This window comes from Gnatocerus cornutus, chromosome 6 (assembly GCF_029298725.1).
Source record: "Gnatocerus cornutus isolate USDA-ARS CGAHR chromosome 6, icGnaCorn1.1, whole genome shotgun sequence".
NCBI lineage: Eukaryota > Metazoa > Arthropoda > Insecta > Coleoptera > Tenebrionidae > Gnatocerus > Gnatocerus cornutus.
Window position 1 is genome coordinate 14,337,969 of NC_142238.1, and position 23,469 is coordinate 14,361,437.

General features: G+C 34.0%; 1 protein-coding gene across 4 annotated transcripts in view; it reads left to right on the plus strand.

The window, feature by feature from the left end:
- Positions 1-23,469, plus strand: part of nAChRalpha4 (nicotinic acetylcholine receptor alpha4) — a 64,307-nt gene that overhangs the window by 11,720 nt on the left and 29,118 nt on the right. For all 4 annotated transcript variants that reach the window (XM_088040209.1, XM_088040211.1, XM_088040210.1 and 1 more), the window contains exons 2-3: positions 16,841-16,885; positions 17,081-17,190. In XM_088040209.1, coding sequence (XP_087896335.1) covers positions 16,841-16,885; positions 17,081-17,190 — 155 coding nt within the window. The remainder of the gene's footprint in view (positions 1-16,840; positions 16,886-17,080; positions 17,191-23,469) is intronic.

The following is a 23,469-nucleotide window of genomic DNA, read 5'->3' on the forward strand; positions in this document are numbered from 1 at the left end:
AAGTGCTCGTCTGCCTACAATTTCAATATTGCAAATTTATTTCGGCGTATTTTAAAGAACGGGTTTTTTTAATTTACCGCAGACTTGAAACCTTAATGGAGTGAGAAAATACAGCTCAAAATATCTAAAAAGTAGTTAATTTAAAACTGGCGGAGAAATTAACATTTCCATTTTGTCCCGGAATTTTTATTTCGCGCAAATGATTAATTTTGTCTTTACGACAAAGTTTGTTGTTGGAAAAGTGTCATTAGCTTTCCTGATTTTTTCTTTCAGAACCGTTCGAGTTATCGCCGAGAATTTTTCAATTTACATATTTGAAGGCAGTCGTTCGAGTTATCGTCCGTCGTTTCTCTGCGTAATTGTATGACAGTTGATAAATGTTTGGAGACATTATTTTTTTGAGTAGTATATTAACACTACTAAATTACAAAATTGTAGAGCAGAAGACAGAAATTTTAGAAATAACCAATTTGTAGACGAACCAAAAATTTCCGACATCCTTTAGAAAAAATCGTAATTTTGGTACTTTTAGTGCCCCAGCTATGAAATTTGGGGAAGTTACTATTTTTAAGTTGTGTATTACCTATGCTAAAGTACCAAATTGTAGAGCAAAAAACTCAAATTTTAGAAATGTTTATTTTGCAGTCGAATTAAAAATTTACGACATCCTCTAAAAAATTCATAGTTTTAGTAATTTTAGTGCTACAGCTGTAAAATGTTGGAGAGTTACTAGTTTTGAGTCGTGTATTAACTCCACCAAATTGCAAAATTGTAAAGCAAAAGACTCAAATTTTAGAAATTTTCTATTTGAAGACAAGCCAAAATTTTCCGACATTCTTTAGAAAAATTCGTAATTTTGGTAATTTTAGTGCTACTGCTATGAAATTTTGGGAAGTTACTATTTTTGAGTCGTGTATTAACTCCACCAAATTGAAAAATTGTGAAGCAAAAGACACATTTTAAAAATTTTCGGTTTGAAGATAAACCAAACATTTCCGACATCCTTTAGAAAAATTTGTAGTTAATTTAGTAATTGTACTGCCCCAGCTATGAAGTTTGAGGAAGTTACTATTTTTAAGTCGTGCACATTATCTTTATCAAATTACCAAGTTGTAGAACGAAAGACTCAAATTTTAGAAATTTAAATTAGTCGTGTATTGACTTAACTAAATTGCACAATTCTATGTAGAGCAAAAAACACAAATGTTAAAAAAAAATGTTTTGAAGACGACAAAAATTTCCGATATCTTTTCGAAAAAATCATAATTTTTGTATTTTTAGCGCTACAACTATAAAATTTATGGAAGTTACTATTTTATAGTCGTGTATGTATCACTCTATCAAATTACAAAGTTTAAAACTGGCGGAGAAATTAACATTTCTATTTTGTCTCCGAATTTTTATTTCGCGTAGCGATGATTAATTTTTACTTTGCAACAAAGTTTGTTGTTTGAAAAGTGTTATTAGCATCTCTGATTTTTTTCTTTCAAAACCCTTCGAGTTATCGCCGACAATTTTTCACCTGATGCGCACTTCAATTCAATTTCCATATTTGAATGCAGTCGTTCGATTTATCGTCCGTCGTTTCTCTGCGTAATTGTATTACAGTGTGTTGATAAATGTTGGACAAAAATGTTTTTCCAATAGGTATAATGGCAAAAGAAACATTTCATTCAATTATAATTTGAAATTGAACCGGCGCATCCACCATTTTTACCAAAATTCCTGCACCACAAAATTTTGAAAAATTCTGGCTGTTTCACCACCGCAAATTGGATTTTCGTCTCCATACATTTGTATGTTTCTGGCTGGGCGCCCCGCATTCTCATTCGCGGTATCAATTTTTCGCATGTTGGTGAGTGCAATGACGGATTTGCATCGGAAGCAAAGCGTATGACAGATTTGTGGTCTTGTGGTTCGGATTGTAGCGAAGGTGATTTGCATCAGTGACCCAGATTCGCTTCACTTCGTAATTTACGAGTTTTCTTACGAAACAAGCGCTTTTAGTTTGTGGGAACTTTTAAAAACATTCCTGCTAGCAGCCTGATCAATCAAAAGAACTCAAGCAGGAATTCACTCATTCCGTCAAGTTGAAATTGTGAACATCCACTCCATTGAATCTGTTGTGTCAATATAGAGAAAATTCAAGCAATATAGGGCCATAAGTGCGAAAAGAACCATCCAACCTAAACAAATATTTATAAATTGAACAAGAGTTTCCAAATGAATTGATAACTTTGAAGGCAACAGAGATTCTAAATTGGAATTGGAAATGAGGGGGTGTCGGGAACAGGGCCATAACACGTGCTGCTTAACAGCAATTAAGATTCAACTAAGAGGGGAAAGGTGGAAAGTTCTTATTGATGTTCCACAGATATTTTTATACAACCAGTGCAGGTGTCGATGCGAACTTTTATGCCTTGAAAAAAGGAAGAAACCTGCATTAAACGGTAATTAAAAAACCATTTTGAGACTAATTCCTCGGCATGAATGCATCCCACGTCTCCTTCTAAATGGCTGTACCAACTTCGTTCAACTTCCCAAGAGGAAATAAAAAATAACAAGTATTCGGCATTGAAATTTATTATTGTAGCGAGGCGTTGGAGTGTGACAAGTGCAATATTTAAAGACTGCAGCAAGTGGTGTGGAATTCGTAAAAAGACAATAATTGCACCAAGTGGTGACACAAGACGGCGTCAACAACTAAAATTTATCTCCAGTTTTTCCCCTTTTCGTCCGAAATGAATATTCGTCATTGCAAGAGATTAGAAAATATCCCGCATTTTTGTGAATACCCTTCTGATTCTGTTGCAGTTCGTTAAACATCTGCTATCTGATTGATTTATAGCATCCTGATGTAAATGGAAGTGGCCTCCTTCCCCTTTTTATGTACATTCGGCTGCAGCATCTGATCGAAATGGAAAGGCATGTGTAATAAACACCTATAAGCGGGAAAGAGTTCTGCAATGAAGGCATTTTTCGCCTGACAGCGTCTCTATCACGAGGGAAAATTGGAGAGGAACGGTAATCTCCTCATCAAAGATTCGTGATAATATTTCAAAATATGGCTAAATAGATAACGCCGACACTATTCCACGGCACAAAACCAGACAGGAAATAATAAAATGTGGAAGCCATATCTCTAAACCGTCTGTTCAATTTTATTTGATAAATTTGTTTTCATTTTACAGCTAGATAGAGTTGTAAATTTGAAGCGCGTTTAGATATCGATTGGAAAGTTACAATGCTCTAAATATAATTTTGTCGAACAAAAAATAGGGAGGACTATGCTAATAGTGGTTCAATTTTAATGGGTTTGAACGAATGAACTCCAGTTCTGTTTCAGATAACGTTCAGTCTATTAAACTGGGATCTACACAAACGCAGTTTTGGATTTAAGCCTTGTAATACCGGAAACATTTTGTTCTGCAAAAGAGGTGCGGCAGGTTTGAGCCTCGTTCATCGCAAAAAAATTGAAATTACGTCATAATTTTGTGCTAATTTGGGTAATTTTAGTGCCGTAGCTATGATGATTGTGGAAGTTACTATTTTTAAGTCGTGGAATAACTATACCAAATTATAAAATTGTCTAGCAAAAGACACAAATTTTAGAAATTTTCAGTTTACAGACGAATAAAAAATTTTTGAAATATTTTAGAAAAATTCGTAATTTTAGTGCTACAGCGATGAAATTTAGCAAAGTTACTATTTTTGAATCGTATATTAACTTTACTAAATTGAAAAATTTTAGAGGAAAAAAACACAAATTTTAAAAATGTTTATTTTGAAAACGAGCAAAAAATATTTTTATATTCTTCACTAAAATTCGTAATTTTGGTAATTTCAGTGTCTTATATAAAATTTTGAGAAATTATTATTTAAGAGTAGTGCATTAACTCTACCAAATTACAAAATTGTAGAGCAAAAAACACAAATTTTAGTGGTACAGCTGTGATATTTGGGAAAGTTATTATTTTTATGTCGTATATTAACTCTACTATTATGCAAAATTGTTAAGCAAAAGACACAAATTTTAAAAATTTTGAATTTGAAGACGAATCAACAAAAGTTTTTGACATTCTTTAGAAAAATTCGTAATTTTGGTAATTTTAGCGCAATTGCTATAAAATTTAAGAAAATTGCTACTTTTTAGTCGCGTATTAAGTCTAACAACTTACAAAATTGTAGAGCTAAAAAGGACTCAAATTTTAGAAATTTTTATTTTGCAGACTAACCAAAAATTTCCGACATACTATAGAAAAATTTGTAATTTTGGTAAATTTAGTGCCCCAGCTATGAAATTTAAGGAAGTTACTATTTTTTTGCACAATAGAACACTTTTGCTTAGTTACCGCGCCTGCTGTTGGAACAGTAAGTTGAGTTTACTGGTTACCAAGATAAACAAAACGGTAAGTACAAAATTTACTTACCGTTCTAGAACGGTAAGTAAAAATTTAAAAATAGTCATTAAAAAAGAAGGATTTATATCCATTCTCAGACCGAAATTTTGACTTTTCAGGAATTTTTGAAGAACAATTAATGTCAATTATTTGTAACATTTTTTGTTTCATAAAAATAATCGAAATTTGTCTATCGTGCAAAAAATATTATAAGCATCACGAACGTTAAGGACTATACCGATCTCAGACAATAATTGGAGTCATCGCTGCGTTCCTCCTCCAAACAATTGTCTTCGATCGGTAAAGTGTCCTTACCGTTCTTAATATTTAATATACTATTAAGTTCTGTATTAACTCTACCAAATTACAAAATTGTAGAGCTAAAGACTCAAATTTTAGAAATTTTTATTTTACAGACGAACCAAAAATTTTGGACATTCTATAGAAAAATCTGTAATTTTGGTAATTTTAGTGCCCCAGCTATGAAAATTAGGGAAATTACTATTTTTGAATTGTGTAATAATTCTACCAAATTACAATAATATAGAGTAAAAGAATCAAATTTTAAAAATTTTTATTTTACGGACGAACCAAAAATTTCCGACATCTTATAGAAAAATTTGTAATTTTGGTAATTTCAGTGCTCCCGCTTTGAAATTTGGGGAAATTACCATTTTTGAGTCGTGTAAACTCTACCAAATTATTAAATTGTGGAGCAAAAGACCCAAATTATAGAAAATTTCAATTTGCAGACGAACCAAAAATTTTCCACATCTTCTAAAAAAATTTGTAATTTTGGTAATTTTAGTGCTACAGCTATGAAAATTGGACAAATTTTAGAAATTTTTAATTAAGACAAACTTAAAATTTTTTATTTATTGAAGTTAAAAATTGCAGCACAAATTAGCACATAACCAGTTTCATTAATTTTTATGCCAGAAGATGGTCACTGTCAAGTTGGAACATCTTAAATAACTCAAAAATGAAAAGTGCACAAAATTTTGACATTGCCGCACAAATTAGCACAGAATAACCACAAAATGAAGAAGAACTTTTTTGCGATGTATCATTCTTAAGGTTGACGCACCTCTGCAAAAGCTCCATTTGCCAGCGATTATGATTTTTCCCGGAGTTTCCGCCCTTTAACCATCCGATAAATATTTCATATCCCATTCAACAAATTGAAATATGAAATGGATATGAGTCTCGAGACGCCCAAAATTGTCGCTAACCGAATAATGCTTTGAAAATTTCATCATTTTCGCATCACTACAGTGTCACTTTGTCACATACCACAATAAAAACAGCTTGTCGAAGAATTTGAAACTCATCTATCTTGTTGTTATGACGCATAATGACTTGATCCTTCAATCACTCCACTTTTGGCACAACATAGACTAAATTGGCTGTGTTATTCAAAGATTTCTACGAACGGAATACAACTACACTCGTTTTGATAGCGTTACACGTCGTTAATAATTCAACTCGTTCAGACACAAAGGATTACGGTGGTTAGTGTTTACTGAGAAGAGATGAAGCGAAATGGCGAATTTTCTTTGTGCCTTTTGATGTTGCGAGTACGGGAAAATACTACAAGCAGAGAAGAATTCGTGATACGGCACTGATAGATGATTAATTATTAATGCTGTGGGTTTTCCAGTTTTCCTAGGAAGAATAAATAGGCGGTTGAAGCTATAAAAACTGATAATGGAGCGAAAAAATATCGCGCGTTTTACGTTTAATCTCGAACGGACGCCATGCCAAGTATCGTATTTAATTTAATTATGTTTCAGGGGAAACATAAATTATACTTCAGTTCTTCTAAACTAAAACTAAAGTTGAATCCGTAGTGTTGTATTACGGCAATTATAGCAAACAGTCGTAAATTCATGTGGCCGTAGCGAAATAAATTATCCCGCATATTTACGGCAATATTCACATTAACTACGTTTTGCGTTAGTATTCGGACAACCACTCCCATAAAGTTAGTTACCATAGTTTGTAGTGCAAGGGATTTCCATTGGAAGAGCAAATTTTATATAATTGATTGAACTTGTCTCTAAAAATGTGGGGCTTCCTTTCATATTTTATCTCTTCAGTATGCATATTTTACGGCTTTTGCCGCCACATTTTGTCCACCACCTCCCATCAAACTGTCAAATATACGGTCTGGTCCGCTGGGATCTCCTGACATTTTTAGACTATCCTGAAAGAATCACGTTATGGGAAAGCGCTCTCCGATACTGATGTATCCCATGCATCAGATTCCCTCGCGACACGTCAACATTTCATGCTTCTAATGTTTACTTTGACAGCTAAAATAGCATAGGTGGGGTTGCAAATCGCTTCGACAACACACGAAACGCATTAGTCTGAGTAATAGCAGCTAATTACGAACCTGTGATTGTTCAAATGAGAAAACAGCTTAATAGAGCAAAAATTATTAAAATGTTTTATGCACGAAGACAATAATGGAATGAGAGAGGGCGCCCCAAATAGCGGAAATTATTAAAATTCTGCAAATGACAAGCCATCAGCCGACTCACAGCCAGAATAAACATTTTTTTGTTGGATTATCACGTTGTTGCATTTTTAACTCCCGGAACAATAAAGGGGACCAAATATGCTTCTTGACATAAAAATAAAGAAAAACGGGAAGATAATCGGTTAAAATTTAATGCCGCCTCGGGGATAAACTAGTCTGCCAAAGTTCAGTTAAAAATTTAAGTGCTCTGGGAGTTTCAAACAACACTTAATTACTTTATTTTGTTAAATATGATCGGAAGTGTATCTAGTTTCGACATTAATTGAATCTGAAAAACGATCAGACTTAAACGGACTCAGGTGCGCCTGTTAAACTGGTTTCTATATTAGGTTTTTGTGTGATAACAAATCTCCAGACAACTTGAGTGCGGATTCGTTGGAAACGTAACGTCGTAAAGCAATTTGTGGCGTTTTAGAGATTTCGAAAAAGTGGAGATAAGTAGATTTGGTTTATAGTATTATCGATTTTAAAACTGAGATTAGGGTGGTTTATGGTACAGCTCGCACTGAATGAATTGACCCGGCGCATCCACCATAATTTCCAGGTGGATCAGGTTCAATTTGGGGCGATGTCAACTGATTAGTAACTTATTTTCCCTCTAACATCGAACGAGCCCTTCCCTTCCTCCCCTGCTTAACGTCAACAAAACTGTAACGCGATCGCGTCCTGTTTAATCCGGAGCTTTTCTCCGACTTCGCTCAAGTCAATATCCTGATAGGTATCATTTATCGCATCGAGTGATGGAGCGGCAACCATTTGTCCTCCAGTAAATTACATGGCGACTAAATGACCGATTATTCCAACTTTCTGAAATTTTCTTTCTTCGCAAGTTTAATTGACTCTTCGAACTGTTAACTGCTCTCGGAAAAATAGCACTTTTCACACCTGTACAACATCCACAAACAGTTTAATGGACTTCCGAACCGCATGTTCAGCGACGCATGATGACCTTTTTCCAGTCAGAGGCAGAAAGGGCCTTGTAGGTCAGGACCCGAGTAATCACACGATGATTCGAGGGGAAATTTGTATTTGTCGGGGGCATGGAAGACAACCCTTTTTCAAACGCACGACATGGTTAGTGGCGAGTTTATTCTTTCACGTTTATGTGGTGCCACACAGGCGAATTAAATATTTCATACGGATCCGTTTTCACAACTTGGTCAATATTTCTATTGACGACAACAGAAGAGAGAATTAAAGGAACCAAGAGAGACACGTCGTGTTTACTCCCAAATTTAGCTAACACTAAATTATTGTCAACAACTAATGCGTCTTTTTGGGAATTTACAACAGATATTTCTTAATCTCGCTCTGACGCGGAAAATGCTTGTTAATATTGCACACCGTTATTCCCAACAGTCATAAATACCCCACAAAATTTTCCCCAGTTGCATTTACTTCCGAAGCACTTCATATCTGCGTTGTTTTTTTTTACAGCCGTGCGACAACACGTTGAAATGCACCTCTCGTGTATTATGTTTCCTCTAATATGTAGATCGATGAGATTCCAATTTAAAACGGATGTGCGAATCGGGGTGAATATTGCAAACGAATACAAGATTGTTTCCAGATTGGCGGCAAGGCTAAAATCCATTATGGGAAATACTGTTTTGAATAGAAATTGGACTCTTTCCTCACTTCTGTTAAATTACTTACTAGACAAAAATACATTATGGTTTACTCCTCACGAAAGTGGAAAAGCCTGATGAATGTTCTGGAATTGTTCAAAAGTGGCCAAATTTTAAGGGGAATTTTATTGCTTGCTGCGAGGGATGTAGCGCAGTTTGAGATTAAGTAAGCTAATGGGGAACTTGCTGCAAGTGCATGGCGCCGGCTTTGGTTTAGCTATTTATGAAAATTACTTAGAAGAACTTTACTAATTTCATCGAAACGGAATCCGCAATAGAATACCACAATATAAATTGTTTAGATCTGATGCAAGGTATTTCCAACTTTTTTGCAAATGCAGTGCATTTGGATTTGTGGACAGTTTGTCCCCGACTTATTTGTCCTCGGTCAATTCGTCTTCCGGTTAATTCGTCCCTTGCAAATTTGTCTCTAAAAGCTTTGTTTACATGCGCTGTTATAATAGTAAGAGCATCAACGGCCACATACAATAAAAATGTTCCGTTTTTTATCATTTATTATCTGCCATTTTGTCTGGTACCAAATTTTAAATTACACTGGAGAACAAATCCAAAATATTTTTTTGTGCCATTAGTAATTTGCATCAGTTTTAGTTAATCTGAGTTTTCTCAATACAGTTACAATAACAAAAATGCCAACAAAAAAATGATTATACAGGGTGTCCCAGAACTCACGCCTAGCCGAAAAAGGGCGGATGCCGACAGCAATCAGGACGCCAAAAATGCAATTTGTTTTGTCCTGATGTGCATTAAAATTGAGAAATTGCTTAACGAAACTGACCAATCCCAGACGCTCAAGCACAAATAATATTAACGTTGCTAGGTTTCATAATTAAATCCTAAAAAGGAAAATTGATTTGGTCCACTACATTTTTATAACTGACATTTAATGTCAATTTGACAGATCAAAACCACACAATGACGATTCTAAAAAGAACCCTTTTATTACAACAAGAAACAGAACAAGACACATGATGTAATAGTTAAATCAAATGTTTGAACAAACCACCATTATTTTGGACACACAGATGAGCTCTTCTAACCAAACTTTGACATGGTACGGGTGCCGGTGATCTGTCGCGAGAATTTTTTGTACAGAAGGTTTTCCGATTTCTAACTGGCGTGCCACAGTTCAGATACTTTGCGTGGAGTGTTCGTTCATTAACCGCTTCCAAAACGGCTTCTTCATTTTCAACAGTTCTGGCCTGTCTTGGTGCTCCACCAACTTCGCGCCGATCTGTTAATAACTGATCAGTGTGTCCAGCTCGAGAAACAACACTAAGAATCGTTTTGTTGTCCGGATAATAATCACCACCTGGAAAACGTCCTCGGTACGTTCTTGCTGCTAATACTAATTTCGATAGCACTCTTCAAAAATAAGACGCATTTCGAGACATTCTGCCGCCGAGTACTCCTGAGCAGTTTTAGGATATTTGTTACCACCAAACATCAACTAGGAAACCAGCAAGCAAGGGAAACCAAAAGAAACGCCGTTTCACACTCCACTTGGATTTTCACTGTGTCAGTTGTCCTCCAGGTGTGTCTCTTGTCATTCAACGCTCGTCAACCAGTAGTCTTCAACCCTCTAGTCAATTTCTAAAGTACGCTGAGCCGTTTCTGCACACTAAGTTCAATATGAGTTAGATTTATTGAAGCCTGTCATTCTAACGTCAGTGAAATTTATAGTGGACCAGATTGTTCATACAAAATTCAAAGGAGAAAATTTAAACTGGTTTCTTAGCAACACGCCAGTGTATCCTCCAGACCATCTCCACGCAGCCTTGTGATTGGTCAACTTTGTCATGTCTTTTCTCAGTTTCTGTTGGAGCTGGAACTTTTTTTCAGCAATTTACACATTCACATCTTTTCCCGATATCCCCGGTTTTCGGCTAGGCATGAGTTCTGGGACACCCTGTATATTATTATTAGGTAATTATTTAACAGTGGTAAATGTGCCACCAAAAAAGCTTTTATAGACAATTGTTTTTTTTCGACTTGGACATGTAATCAATTTTAACATTTTTATTTCCGGGTTTTATTGCATTTCGCCTAAGTCAAAATTTTGTTTTGAACTCTCTTAATTCATCGAATTGAAATTAGAAATTGTGTTTTACAATAACTACAACATTTTTACTGGTTTTTACTGGTTAATGAAAAACATTTGTTTTCTATGGTATCTAGATATAGTAAAATCAACTTCGCTAACTTGAATTTTTTTTTTCAAAAATTGTAACCAATAGAAACATTTTCCTTAATTTCCTTAATTAATTTACAGATATATATTAATTTGCAGATGTTTGTTCTTAAAGACGTTTTTTCCGATCACTGAAAATGATTTAGAATTTTTTTCAAACAATAATAATAATTAATTAAATTCTTCGTCGGAATCTTTTTAATTTGTAATGCGTCTTTATCGCATGTTAATATTGCAAATTTTTGTATGTCTTCTCTATAAATATTTTTATTTCCCAGTGAGAATTTTAATATATTTAATTTTTTTAAATGAAATAAAACGAATTTTCTTAGTGTTGCAGATATCAATTTTAAGTGAAATTATATCGAAAGATCAAATAAAAACTCATCCTTAGTTGGCTATGAAATTTCAAGTCATGTCTTTGATTGAAGAAACAGTCTTTCGTTTCTGTCAAGTAATTTGACATTGTCAAACTGGAAATTTTGTGAAAATTTTAATGAACAATTTTGTCAACGCTGTCATATATGATTCACATTACAAAAAGTCCTCTTATGAAAAACTAATGACAACACGGACTTTTGCTTTCCATTTTTTGCAAATTCAAGACGGTTTTCATCTTATAACCTTATAATTGGCAGCCGTCAAAGTGGTAATTCAGGACACGCTGTGGAATTCCAAAGGTAATTCTAAAGGATAAGTTTTTATTTGATCTCTCGATATAAAACGCATTTTTCAATTGTTACACAATCCAACAAAATTTAAGTTTTCTATTTTTTCCGGAGAAGTCAACAGTTCTTCATAATTTAGACGAATCCGTTGACAGATTTATCATATTAGCTTTAGCTTTTTGATGTTCAATTCATTTTTCTAAATTTTGAAAACAACAAGAAAAAAAAATCAAAAGTCTGACAGTCCAATTTAATTAATTTAAGTGTAAATTTACGATTTTTATCGATGTTTTTCCGGTGTTAAGTCTTAAATCATAAAATTTTCCATGTTTCTTAAGACCAATTTTTGCGTTTTCGACAATAGACACTGTAATTTTCTAAGCAATGTTGCTCTAACATTTAATGGCATTGTTTGTAGAGTAACATCGATTTTGAATAAATTTAAAGACCTGTAAAAAAAAACTTCAGAAATAGAGTATTTTTTTACAGCTGGTTTAGCCTGAAATTTAACATTAAAATTTTTTCGAAAACTAGAGCTGATCTTGAAAAATCGATTAGTGTTTTGTAATCAGAACGCCCTATATATCCAGAAACCCCTTTTAGACCTTTGGAAAAAAAGTACTGTTGCGCAGTGTTGTCAAAGATCACACCGCAACGAATTAAACTGGGGACAAATTGGTGAGAGACGAATTGTCGGGGGCAAACTGTCGGGGACGAACTGATCTTACCCCGTGCATTTGTCGCTGTCGTGGCAATGTTAATTGTAGCGTTTGATTTTCGCGTTTCGTGCCAAACCACCGGCAATTTTCCCATTGTGCCGGCTTCAGATGGGCGCATAATTGTCAAAAACTCCCCTGAGTAATTAATCCTCTTTACGACGTCCCAGCTTAACGAGAGTGTCCAATTTCGGGCAATTTTCGCTAAATACCGTTCGCTTTTTTGCGGGAATGCACGCCAAGTTATCTGTTTTTCTGTGTAGTAGCGCCCGAAGGGCGCTTTACGCGGTCGCACCGGGATCTCGCGTACAGCTCCGTTGAATTATTTAGTGTGGATTACGACCTCAGCGTTGCCATCGAAGCTCTGAAAAAGTCGACGAACGAAACTGTGCGTTACCACCCATAAATACGTGTGATATTGGAGAATGGGGGCGGCAAGTGCCCGCTCGGTTTAAACGGACAAAGTAGAGGTGGTTAAAAGACAAACTAGAGGTGTTTATCGGGATTTAGCGTGGGCTTGAAGCAAATGGAAATAAATAACCCGGTTTAAAAAAGAACAGATGAAAATGGAGGTTTTATGCAATGAGGAAAGGAGGAGGTGGAGAGATTTATCGGGGGTTGTGCCAAGGACTTTCTATACACAAAACTAACAAAAGTGACTTAATAACCCCCATTTTCAACTCGATCTTTCCAAACGTACACATTTAATTTACACTTTTTTGCACCCTTCAGATCACAAGAGTACTCCTGCTATCCCTACTCCTTTAAGATCAATAAACGTCGTTTAACACGCCTCAAGAGTGCACCTTTCCAGATAATTCGGTGACCACTTCTTACTCCACATAAAGTTCGTTTTTCATGCAGCATCGAATTTCTCAATTTTCGACGAAGCCATCCATTAACGATTTCCGTAATACCCATAAAAATCTTTTATAATAACTCATCTCCGCCTCATATTTACGACCGAACCCGATGTGATTTATCTGATGCAAATGTAGTCACAGGTCACAGTCAAAAATAGCCAGATCTGGGCAATATCGACTCTAAAAACGCCACAGGAAGCAACTTTGTGTGTTTGTCACCGGAATTCGGAGATTTATCGAAAGATATTTGTTGTAGGAGAAAATATGGAAAATTCACAACTTGAGAAATGTTAAACAACACTGTTATTGGGTTTCCCAGAAAATTTTTCAATTCCTTTTAAGAATTTCCACTCCACTTTTTCTTCATTAAGAAGTTTTCTAAAATGTACTCGTATTATTGTATATTTTAAAATTTAATATATGCCTAGGAATTTTGTGACAACAGCTTTGATTTTTTAAAGAAATCGAAAAAAATAAAAAAACATATTTTTTTAATCTTCTCAATGTTTTTTGTCTTGTAACTTTTAAACGATAAAAAATAGCAATGTATTTGTCAGACCGCAAGGCAAGATTTCAGTCTTATCAATGTTGTATTTCAATAAAAAATAGATACAATAATTTTTGAGTTAGATGGAAAATTGCGTATAAAAATCATTAAAAACAAATGACGATTTATTGTACATTTTGCCTATTTTCTGGGTTGAATTCAAAGAGAGCTAAAGGTAAAGCTAGAAATCTAGATTTAACGGCTAAATCGCGTTTTTTTCGGGACATGACAGTGTATTTTCTAGAATATCATTACTAAGTACTAACCCTATCGACGAGTGTTATATGTCATTGGATAGCTTATTAAATTGGCTTCCCAAAACGCTGTCGAGAAATTCCATAACTTTGCAATTAAAAAAAAACTGAATAAAACCAATATTTTTATACAGTATGTCCCCGGATTGAGTTCACAAGAGGGAAAAAAAGTTTATTTTCCATTTTACAAAAAAATGACAAAGGAATAACATTTTTTGCTTATTTCAAAACAGATAAATCTACAATTAAAATTTCAAAATTATTAGTTTGTACTCTTAAAATTAATTTTTTCATTATTTTTATTTATTAAATTTTGTAATCGTATTTAAATAATATCAGGCTGTGGATTCACAATATCAAATAGTGCGTTTAAGATTAAAGAAAAATTAACCCAATAATGTGTAAGTATAAAAAAATTGAAAAAAAATGCAATTGCAACCTTAACAATAATTGAGAAAATTCGAAACAGAGTCCTAAAGAATTACGAGTTAAAATTGAACTATTTGCTAAAACAGGTAATGGGGTCAATCAAATAGCGGAAATTGGTTTGAGTTAAGGAACAAATTTCATTCCTATGACATTTTTTGCAAAATTAAAAATAAAAAATTTCTTCGTTATTTTTTGTTTTTTTTCGATTTTAAGAACACAGCTTCATAATATTAAAGTTTTAATTAAAGATTTATTTATTTTAAACTAAGCAAAAAATATTATTCCTTTGTCATTTTTTTGTAAAATGAAAAATAACGTTTTTTTTCCTCTTGTGAACTCAATCCGGGACATACTGTAGTTGAACCTAAAAATCTGTAAAGCCGGACCTGATAAAGCAAAACGGATTTCAGATTCAGAATCAGGAAGTCATTCTGCTTCTTCAGTTTAATTGTTGACTACTGTAATAGTACAGTACTTTTTATTGTGTTTCTAAGGATGCTACTTTTATCTAAATGGTGGATGCGCCGGGTAAGCTTTTTATTAGCCCATTCCAGATTATAGCCAGTTTACAAAAACGTTATCTTTATTTAAACTATTTTATTTAAAAAAATAAAACTTTTATTTCCACTTTGTGGTTCGCTTAATAAAATGAAGCGACATGTTTACATTTTCGCGCGAATTTAATGTACAAAATCTTAAAATTTCATTAACACCAGAAGACACATTTTATAATAAAATAAAAACGTATTTTTGCAGTCCTGGAATTTAGAGAGGAATTTCTGGGTGGTAAAAATGTAATATTCGCAGCGAAATACGAAAAAGAATAATCACATTTTTCTCCCGCGCGTACAGTGGAAAATTACACAGTTTCAAATATTTGCAATCGTTTTTCTATACCAAAAAAGCAATCGTCACTGACTTAAGACTGTTTATTGGCTGTGTGAATCCTAATTCGTTAATTACGTTACTTAATTACTCGAAAATCCGTCGCTAATTCTGCGATATTCAACCTGCAGCTTAAAATATCCGAAATTTATCTCTGCTCAACACATCTCATGACACTTTCTCGTCGCTATGATAAATAACACACTTGAATAAATTCAAGGAAAGCTCACTGGTTAATTTTCTACATCACATTATGACCTATCTCATAATTCGCACGTGTCAACTTGCATGACATTTTAGAGTTTACAACAGCTAATGTTACTACCCATTATTGGAGTCCAATAACAAGCTAACTGAGCGGAAATTATTGATGGCTAGAATCTCGAGTTTTTTCCTCGTAATGTTTCGAAAATTGCTTTAATTATCCATCGCAGCTATGTTATCTAAACGAAGTGCTATTCTGAGATACTTGAGTGCATAACTTGCATCATTAGAGAATTCCAGACTGCATTAATCGAGAATTATTGATTGGGAGAGATACGAACGTGAATTCCACAATGAAGAGGCACGACTGAAGTGGCTTTCAAAAATGAAGCCCGGGGGAGGTGTAAACTTTAATTCCATTTTTAATAATTGGTAACATGCAATTTTATAGTTCAATTCATAGTCCGTAAACTCTCTAATAAAATAAATGTGATCTGCCATGGCGAATTTTACGACTTATTTATCACATTTTTATTAGATGTGACGTGGCAGAGGTGAAGAAAGTCGTTTCTGGAATTCTCCATACCCGACTAATAACCTAATAAAAGAATCCTTATTTTCTCCAAAGTTCGACAAAACTTCAGCGCTTTTTTAATACTGAATCGACAAAGAAAATGAAAAAAATCAGCGACGCTGCCGCGTTCTAACTGCAGATTTTTCGTAGTTTTATTTAAAAGTAAAATGGTGGAGGCGCCGAATCCAATTTTTATTTCGTCCCAAAATAAAATGCCAATTTTAGTTCAGGCGCGGGGGAAAGTTTTCATTGATAAATCCGGGAACTTTAAAATTGTCAAAGGGACATTAAGAATTTTCAATTAAATCTTAATTCCCCGAAAGTTTTTTTCTAAAAGATGTTGGAAATTTTTGGTTTGTCTTCAAATCAAAAATTTCTAAAATTTGTGTCTTTTGCTTTACAATTTTGCAATTTGGTATAGTTTTTGCACGACTCAAAAATAGTAACTTTGCAAAATTTCATAGCTGCAGCACTAAAATTACAAAAATTACGAATTTTTCCAAAGGATGTAATAAAATTTTGGTTTTTCTTCAAATAGAAAATTTATAAAATTTGTGTCTTTTGCTAATAATAACCTAATAAAAGAATCCTAATTTTTTCTAAAGTTCGATTAAGAAAATAACAAAATTAGCGAAGCTGCTGCGTTCTAACTGCAGATTTTTCCTAGTTTTCGTTAGTAAAATATGGTGGAGGCGCCAGGTCCAATTTTTATTTCGTACCGAAATAACGACAATTTTGGTACAGGTGGCGGAGAAAGTTCTCATTGATAAATCCAGGAACTTTAAAACTGTCAAGGGGGCATTAAGAAGTTTCAATTAAGTCTTAATTCCCCGGAAGTTTGGAGGAACCGTGCCCCAGTCAATTACCCGCCGGAATTTTAAGACCATATGTCTTTCAATGTTTTTTTTGTTGCAGAACTTGAAGAATCAAATAATGACGACGAACCTCTGGGTCGAGCAGGTGAGTGTACTTGAAACTCGTTATCAATTCCCTAATTCCTGTTTTGCAATAATCCGGTAGTAAACCGGTTGTAAACTGGCCAATAAACAACATTATCCCACGATACAACCCTCTGTGTTTATTTAAATAATTCCGCTTTATCGTGCAATAAAAACCGAATACAATTTAATTAAAGCTCGTCTTAATTTGTTTCAGTCGTGGTACGACTATAAATTGAGATGGGAGCCGAAAGAATACGGAGGTGTGCACATGCTCCACGTTCCTTCAGACCACATATGGAGGCCTGACATTGTGTTGTACAATAAGTAAGTTGCTTTAAATTCTCTTTGTGGGGTAGATTTGTCTAGATGTAGTTTTAACAAATAATTGGTTTCAGACGACTCCTAGTTTACCTTATCTTTCATTTGAAGCGTGTAAAGGTGCCAAAAGTGCGACTTGAGATTAATTCCTAAGTTGAAATAACGATACTCTTTTCCAAGAGGGTGGTAATAGCTTCGCGCTTGATTACAAAATAAATTCGCGGGTATTTGCATGTGTTGAGATAAAATATGTAATAAATATTGCTTTTTGTAGAAAATAAGACTGTTATTAATACTAAAACTTTCCGGTATGCGGCTTCGGACTTTTATGATGAAAATAAATTTCATGCTACATAAAATATGATCCTGTCACAAGGCCTGTAATTCACACGAATAGCAGAAAAGTCAGTCTACAGATTTTTTACCACTGGAGAGTTTTTCCACCGAAGCAAGTCATTAGCAAGAAAATTGAAAATTACCACTGGTCCTGTTCAAATCAGTAGAGAATAAAAATAATTTATTTGAAAACAGTGACGACACTTCAGATTCTCCAACAATGAAAGTTATTTATGATGTTCACTAAGATTCAATTCGCTAGTAGAACCTAAAACAATCATAACTTTGTTGTGTCACACTTACTCCCGGTACCGTGTTTTGGATAATTTCCAACTCTTTACCTCTAGAGATGTATAAATTCAAAGTTTGCCAAACAAGTTTACTCCAAAACTTGCGCGCAGTTTTTGCAGGAATTTTAAACAAGATTAATGGAAAGAGGCAAAAAATCACAAACTAGTGACATTTTTACATGGTAAGGAACAATTTTTAGAGGCGCATCCACCATTTTTAATTGCCGGTGTTTATTTAGGTGCGGATCTGAATCTGCATTTAGCTAATTTTGCAAGTGTTCTTCACTTTCGTGTAACAAAAGGAAAAGCGTTCTCCATTTCCTCCAGTTTCTTTGAAACCTCACACATAACCCGGAATCGCGACACTTCCATCCAGAGATCAAAGGATAACGTCCTGAATTCCTTGTTTCATACATCGATACCGCTGCACTTTCCATATTGCCCGGTTTATAGCTTGCTTCTCTCGCTATTGCCTCATATTTCAGTCTCGTCTATAAACTCAAGAAAAAGCGAATAGTTTTAATGGTCTCTAGTCGCAAACTTCCCGTTTAAATTTCAATTTTTTGCAGCTAAGTAGTAACTCGCAGTTTTCAATAACAGAAATTGCAGTTGAACAATGTTTACCAACTTGGCTCTCATATTTCACAGTCACTTGGCGTTCTTATCATTGATAAATTATTCGGGTAATGAGGTCTGAAAGACAGATTTTGCTAGTAATGCACATGTGGGAAATTCCACGTCTTGTTGTGGTGTCTCGAGGGAGTTGCCTTTTTTAACCGGGATAAATTCGCAGGAAGTTTAGACGGAATTTATCAAGTTTATGCGAAGTTATCGCTCGAAGAGGTGCAAGTATTGATGTAATTTAGCCTAACACGAATTCACACCGTTTTCTTCTCTCTCATTCGTTCTAATTTCGAACATTTGGAGTTTTAGAAGCTGCTTTCTGGAAACCATTAGTATAGTGAATAGTTTGGAAAGACGTAAAGAGGCCCAAGAACGTTCTTTATAGAACTAACTTTCAATGCACTTCTTACAAACAACATTATTTCTACTTACGGTTTTGACACATCGCCTTTATAAATGAGTTTTAGCCGTTTTATAAAACACACGGTGTACTGAAAGACCGAGAGATAAAATTCAACAATGCAAAAGAGCATTTAATAATGTTACATAAAATATGACCGTAATCTTCTTACCGTTTAACATGCACCGAGATTTTAAACTTGTTTGTTCTCGTGTTAAGATTAATTTTCTCGACTTGTATACACATTTACGTTGCAAGTAAATTAATTATAGCTGCACACAATTTTCTTAATTTATGTCGAATCCACACAGTTTCTCCGTAAACATTTCCTAAAAGCAACATCGTTAAAGACAATTCTGTTTTTTTAATATTGTTTGTAGCAAACGCTTAAAACTGTTTGTTAAAAGTTTATTTGTATTTGAAGAAACTTTGTTAATAATGAATCCAGAGAACTAGTAACAAAGGTTCACGCAAAGGCGGCTTTTGGTTGTGTCAATTTCAACGTTTCTGCCGAAACAATCATAAAAGCAATTTCCAACGATTTACCAACCACTTTGATCGCTCATATTGGTTTCCGTTTCATTAAATTCCAATTTATATTAATTATATACATGTTTTATTGGAGATGACTGTATTTATGAGCAGGCTTGATTTATGGCTCTTGTTTCACTTGAGATTATTGCATTTCAAGCAGATGCTCAATTTGCGTATTACGGAGATTTGAGCAATTTTGCATAAATAATTGTAATAAAAGTACTCCAAGTGAATTTATGTTTTGTAACAAAAATTTCATTAATAAAAATTAATTCAGTTTATAAATCATGCAATTAAAATTTGTATTTTATGCAAAAACATACGCCATCAATTTTAGTTATTTGAGGCAATTTGCGTTGCATAAACAGAATTATAGAAAAATCCCGGCGCATCCACCAATTTTATATTATTATTCATTTGTCATTTCAGCTAAATAGCTGACAAAAATAGTTATCTATATTCGAGCGACTGTAAGTAGGATTTTACGGCTCGGCAGCAATGTTTGTCGCCGAGCTGCAGGTGACAGCGGCATTTGTTGGAGAGACGAAAATCCTTATAGTGGGAGATTTGTAGAAAAATTTTTCACCATCTAAACTGCAATAATTCTGCCGATTTTTTAAACTTTAAATACTGTGAAATGTCAAACGACCGTTTAGCAATGCATTACTATAGTGATTTGCGGAAGTAAACATCCACTTTATTGCACTCCGTCATGTTTTATGATATTTGTGATACTCATTTGCGGCAAAATAAATCGTTTTTTAAAAGTCTAGGCAGTCAAACGTGACCTTTTGAAGAGTTAATTTTATTTTGCTAGTTGGCACCACTGCATAAATGTCAATTGGGTCAATTTGTCTGCCGTTTTGGAGATGAATGACCTTGGAAAATAATAAAGGAGTGCTACCAACATATTTCTCAACTGCTAAAATTTCCCTAATTAAATGAATTCCAAAAATCAAAATAAATAATTCTTAATTATTATAGGCGCACAAAATTGCGTGTTTAATACGCTTGAAAAATGCTTTCGAAAAGCCCAACACTTTCGTCGCATTTCTAAAAGAACATTTTCCAGCCTAGTGAAACAAATGACTTGGTGTATTGTTGCGGTACAGATCTGTATAATCACTAATCAGATTTTTTTGTCGCACTACTGCAACTTTTCCGCACTGATAGTGTAATTTACAATTCAAAAAACCAAGAACGAGATTTTTATTGTAAATATTACAGACAGCAGTTAAAAATTTAATTGTAGAGAATTTCTACAATTTGAACACGTGTCTTTTTCAAGAATTAAAAAGACTTTGTCAGAATGATCAAGGATGACAATTCAACATAATTCTTTCAGTGCATTGCTCTAATATCTTAAGCTTCCGTCTTGTTGTTTCCTACAGAAACCCGAAACTTCCCTCCGTCATAAATGTGTTTCAGTGAAAAACATCCCTCCTGGAAATTTTAATGAAGTTTCTTTGTACAAAAACCGGATATACTATAAACGTCGTAATGAACTATTCTTTGCGTATTTACGACAGCAGTAAAGCTCGATTTCGAAACGTTAACAAGAGGTCCTATTCTATAAACAAAAAACGTTTTTATACCCATATAATGTTTTACATTGTGATTAAAATACCATGAATGCGGGAACGTTATATTAAATAGAAGATTACGCTATTTTCTATTCGTTGTAGGTGAGCTTTTGTGTAATTAAGAGAGCGGCAATGAGGGTAAGGTTTTACCTAGCAAAACTTGCGCCAGTTTTATAATAACGGAGATAAGAACCCAAATCATCGCATCACATAAAGGGGAGATAAAGGCGTAGACCCTCATTTCTACGATTAATGTTAATGCTTGACAGAAGAACCGATTCGCTGAAAAGGAGTTTGTCTAGAATTACAGAGCCTAAAAGAATAAGTCAAGCTCTAGCTTTGTTTCGGGTTGGAGGCTAAGGAAACACAAACTTGCTCACGATCGATTTTCGCAAAGCTACGAAGAAAAATTTTACACGTTTACAAGAGGTGCAATTAAATTTTGGTAATATATCTAACAGAATTTCCAGTCAGGTATAAGTAATGCTTTCACCAAGGTTCCGTAATTCCTTAAGATGCAATTTCCTTATTATTGCTGAAATATAGCTTTCGGAAATAATCGTTTATTCACGGCATGAATCGTTTTAAATTTACTTCATCAGCAGAGTCTGCAAAAGCTCCAAACAAAATGGAATTTTAAGCCGATTAAAATGTGTACCTTTCCTTTCGTACTTCGAAGAAAAAATTCCCTCGAATAACTTTACACTTCGATTTAGGACCCTCGCTCATAAATAAACGTGTTTACGTCACAGTGCAGTTTTTGCGTCAAGACCTTCCATTTGTTACAATTTACGTCAAAAGCAATCTCTAATATCCAAGATGTTAAAACTATTTATTCCGTCACAACAGAAAGCCAACAAGTCAAACTTAATAAGACTCAAAGCGCATCTCTCTAATGGAAAATATATGTAAGCTGTGGGTCCAAAGCTTTGCGCTAGTATCCATAATAACGAAATTGTTTTCAATAGTATTTGATCCTCGCCAGAATCCCACTTTATTTAATATTAAACATTTTTCTTGCGTTCTCCTACTTAACTTACAAGAGACACGTTCACGTTTTTATGAAATCATTACACTGCAATATCGTTACTCGTAAATTTTTGCGCCAAAACTACAACATGTGCCAAGAGCCAACAGATCGATGCTTAGTAGAGACGTATTTTTTACAAGTGTCATTTCACGTAACATAAAAATGTATCTTCGTCAACAGTGTAACATAAAAACGAATATGGGACGCGCACAGGTGAAATATGATCAACGTAGTTTTGTTTAGCACACAAAATGGGAAAATGACGATAAATTGGTCACCTGCGTTAGTTAACAGTGTTTTTTGCAAAACGAACATGCAAGTTTCGATCAGTCGGAGCAAAAAAGCAATTGTAGCTCTGTATATCAACTCAGAATATGATTGATGCTAAGCTTCCGCTATTAATCAACAGGACATTGAAGCAGAATGTTGATTATGAAAAATCATTTTCACTAAATTGATGACATTTTCAGCTTCCTTAAATTGGAATAAACTGTGTGGGCCGCAATATGTGCATTTTCCTAGAAAGCCCGTTTCGTAATAAATTTGTGACAAATGTGGCGGCTCATTTATTTTTCAACGTTCAAACTTCATGAATTTATTACCAAATAACAATGTTTCGGTATTATTAATGCAATAATTTGATTAAATGCACAAAGGCTACAAAAATAAAATTCTTAATTTGTACAAAAACGCTGCGCATTGATCAACCGACAATGCTATTGTAGTGCAATTCAACCACGCCTCTAGAACAAAACACTGTTGTTGTTTATCCAATTGCATTAGTGCGAAGTTTGATTGTAAATCGGTTTAAACTGACATTCAATTGAATTAACTACTTCATTAATTCAAGGTGTGGGAGAAGCATTACCTGCAATTTTACTTCAGTCCGACAATATTTTGATTTCAGTACTAAATCTACGACAAACTACAAAACACTTTTATGAGTAAAGCTTTTAATCTATTAATGTGTTCTCAGATTTTATTTGAGATATGTAATAAAAATCTTTTTGATTATTATTAGTAGATTCAGCATCACTCATAGTCATCCAAATGAATATTTTATTAATGTAATAATAATAATTTATATTGTTTTCTGGCCGTTACTTTTATTTATGAAGGATAGTTTCATTTATAGCTTTGAGTTAAAGTAAAAGAAAAAAATGTGATATTTTCTCAAGGAAGATAAATATTATACTTGTTTTTACATAATGGAAAATGGTGGATGCGCCGGGTGAGCCCCTTTGATTAATTGCACAAATTAATTTATTTAAGCTCAATAATTGTAGTAAACTAACGCTTCGTTTTATAAGACAGTTTTGCTTAACGACACCAACAAAAATTGTTAATCTCAGTCAAAAAATCACCCATTTCTAAAATTTTGTAAATCGTTCATTATTTTAATTCAAAACTGACTGAAATAAAATTTGTCACACTTGAAAAAACCACTGATTTCAAATAAAAAAATTTCAAGTCAAAGGAATCCAAATT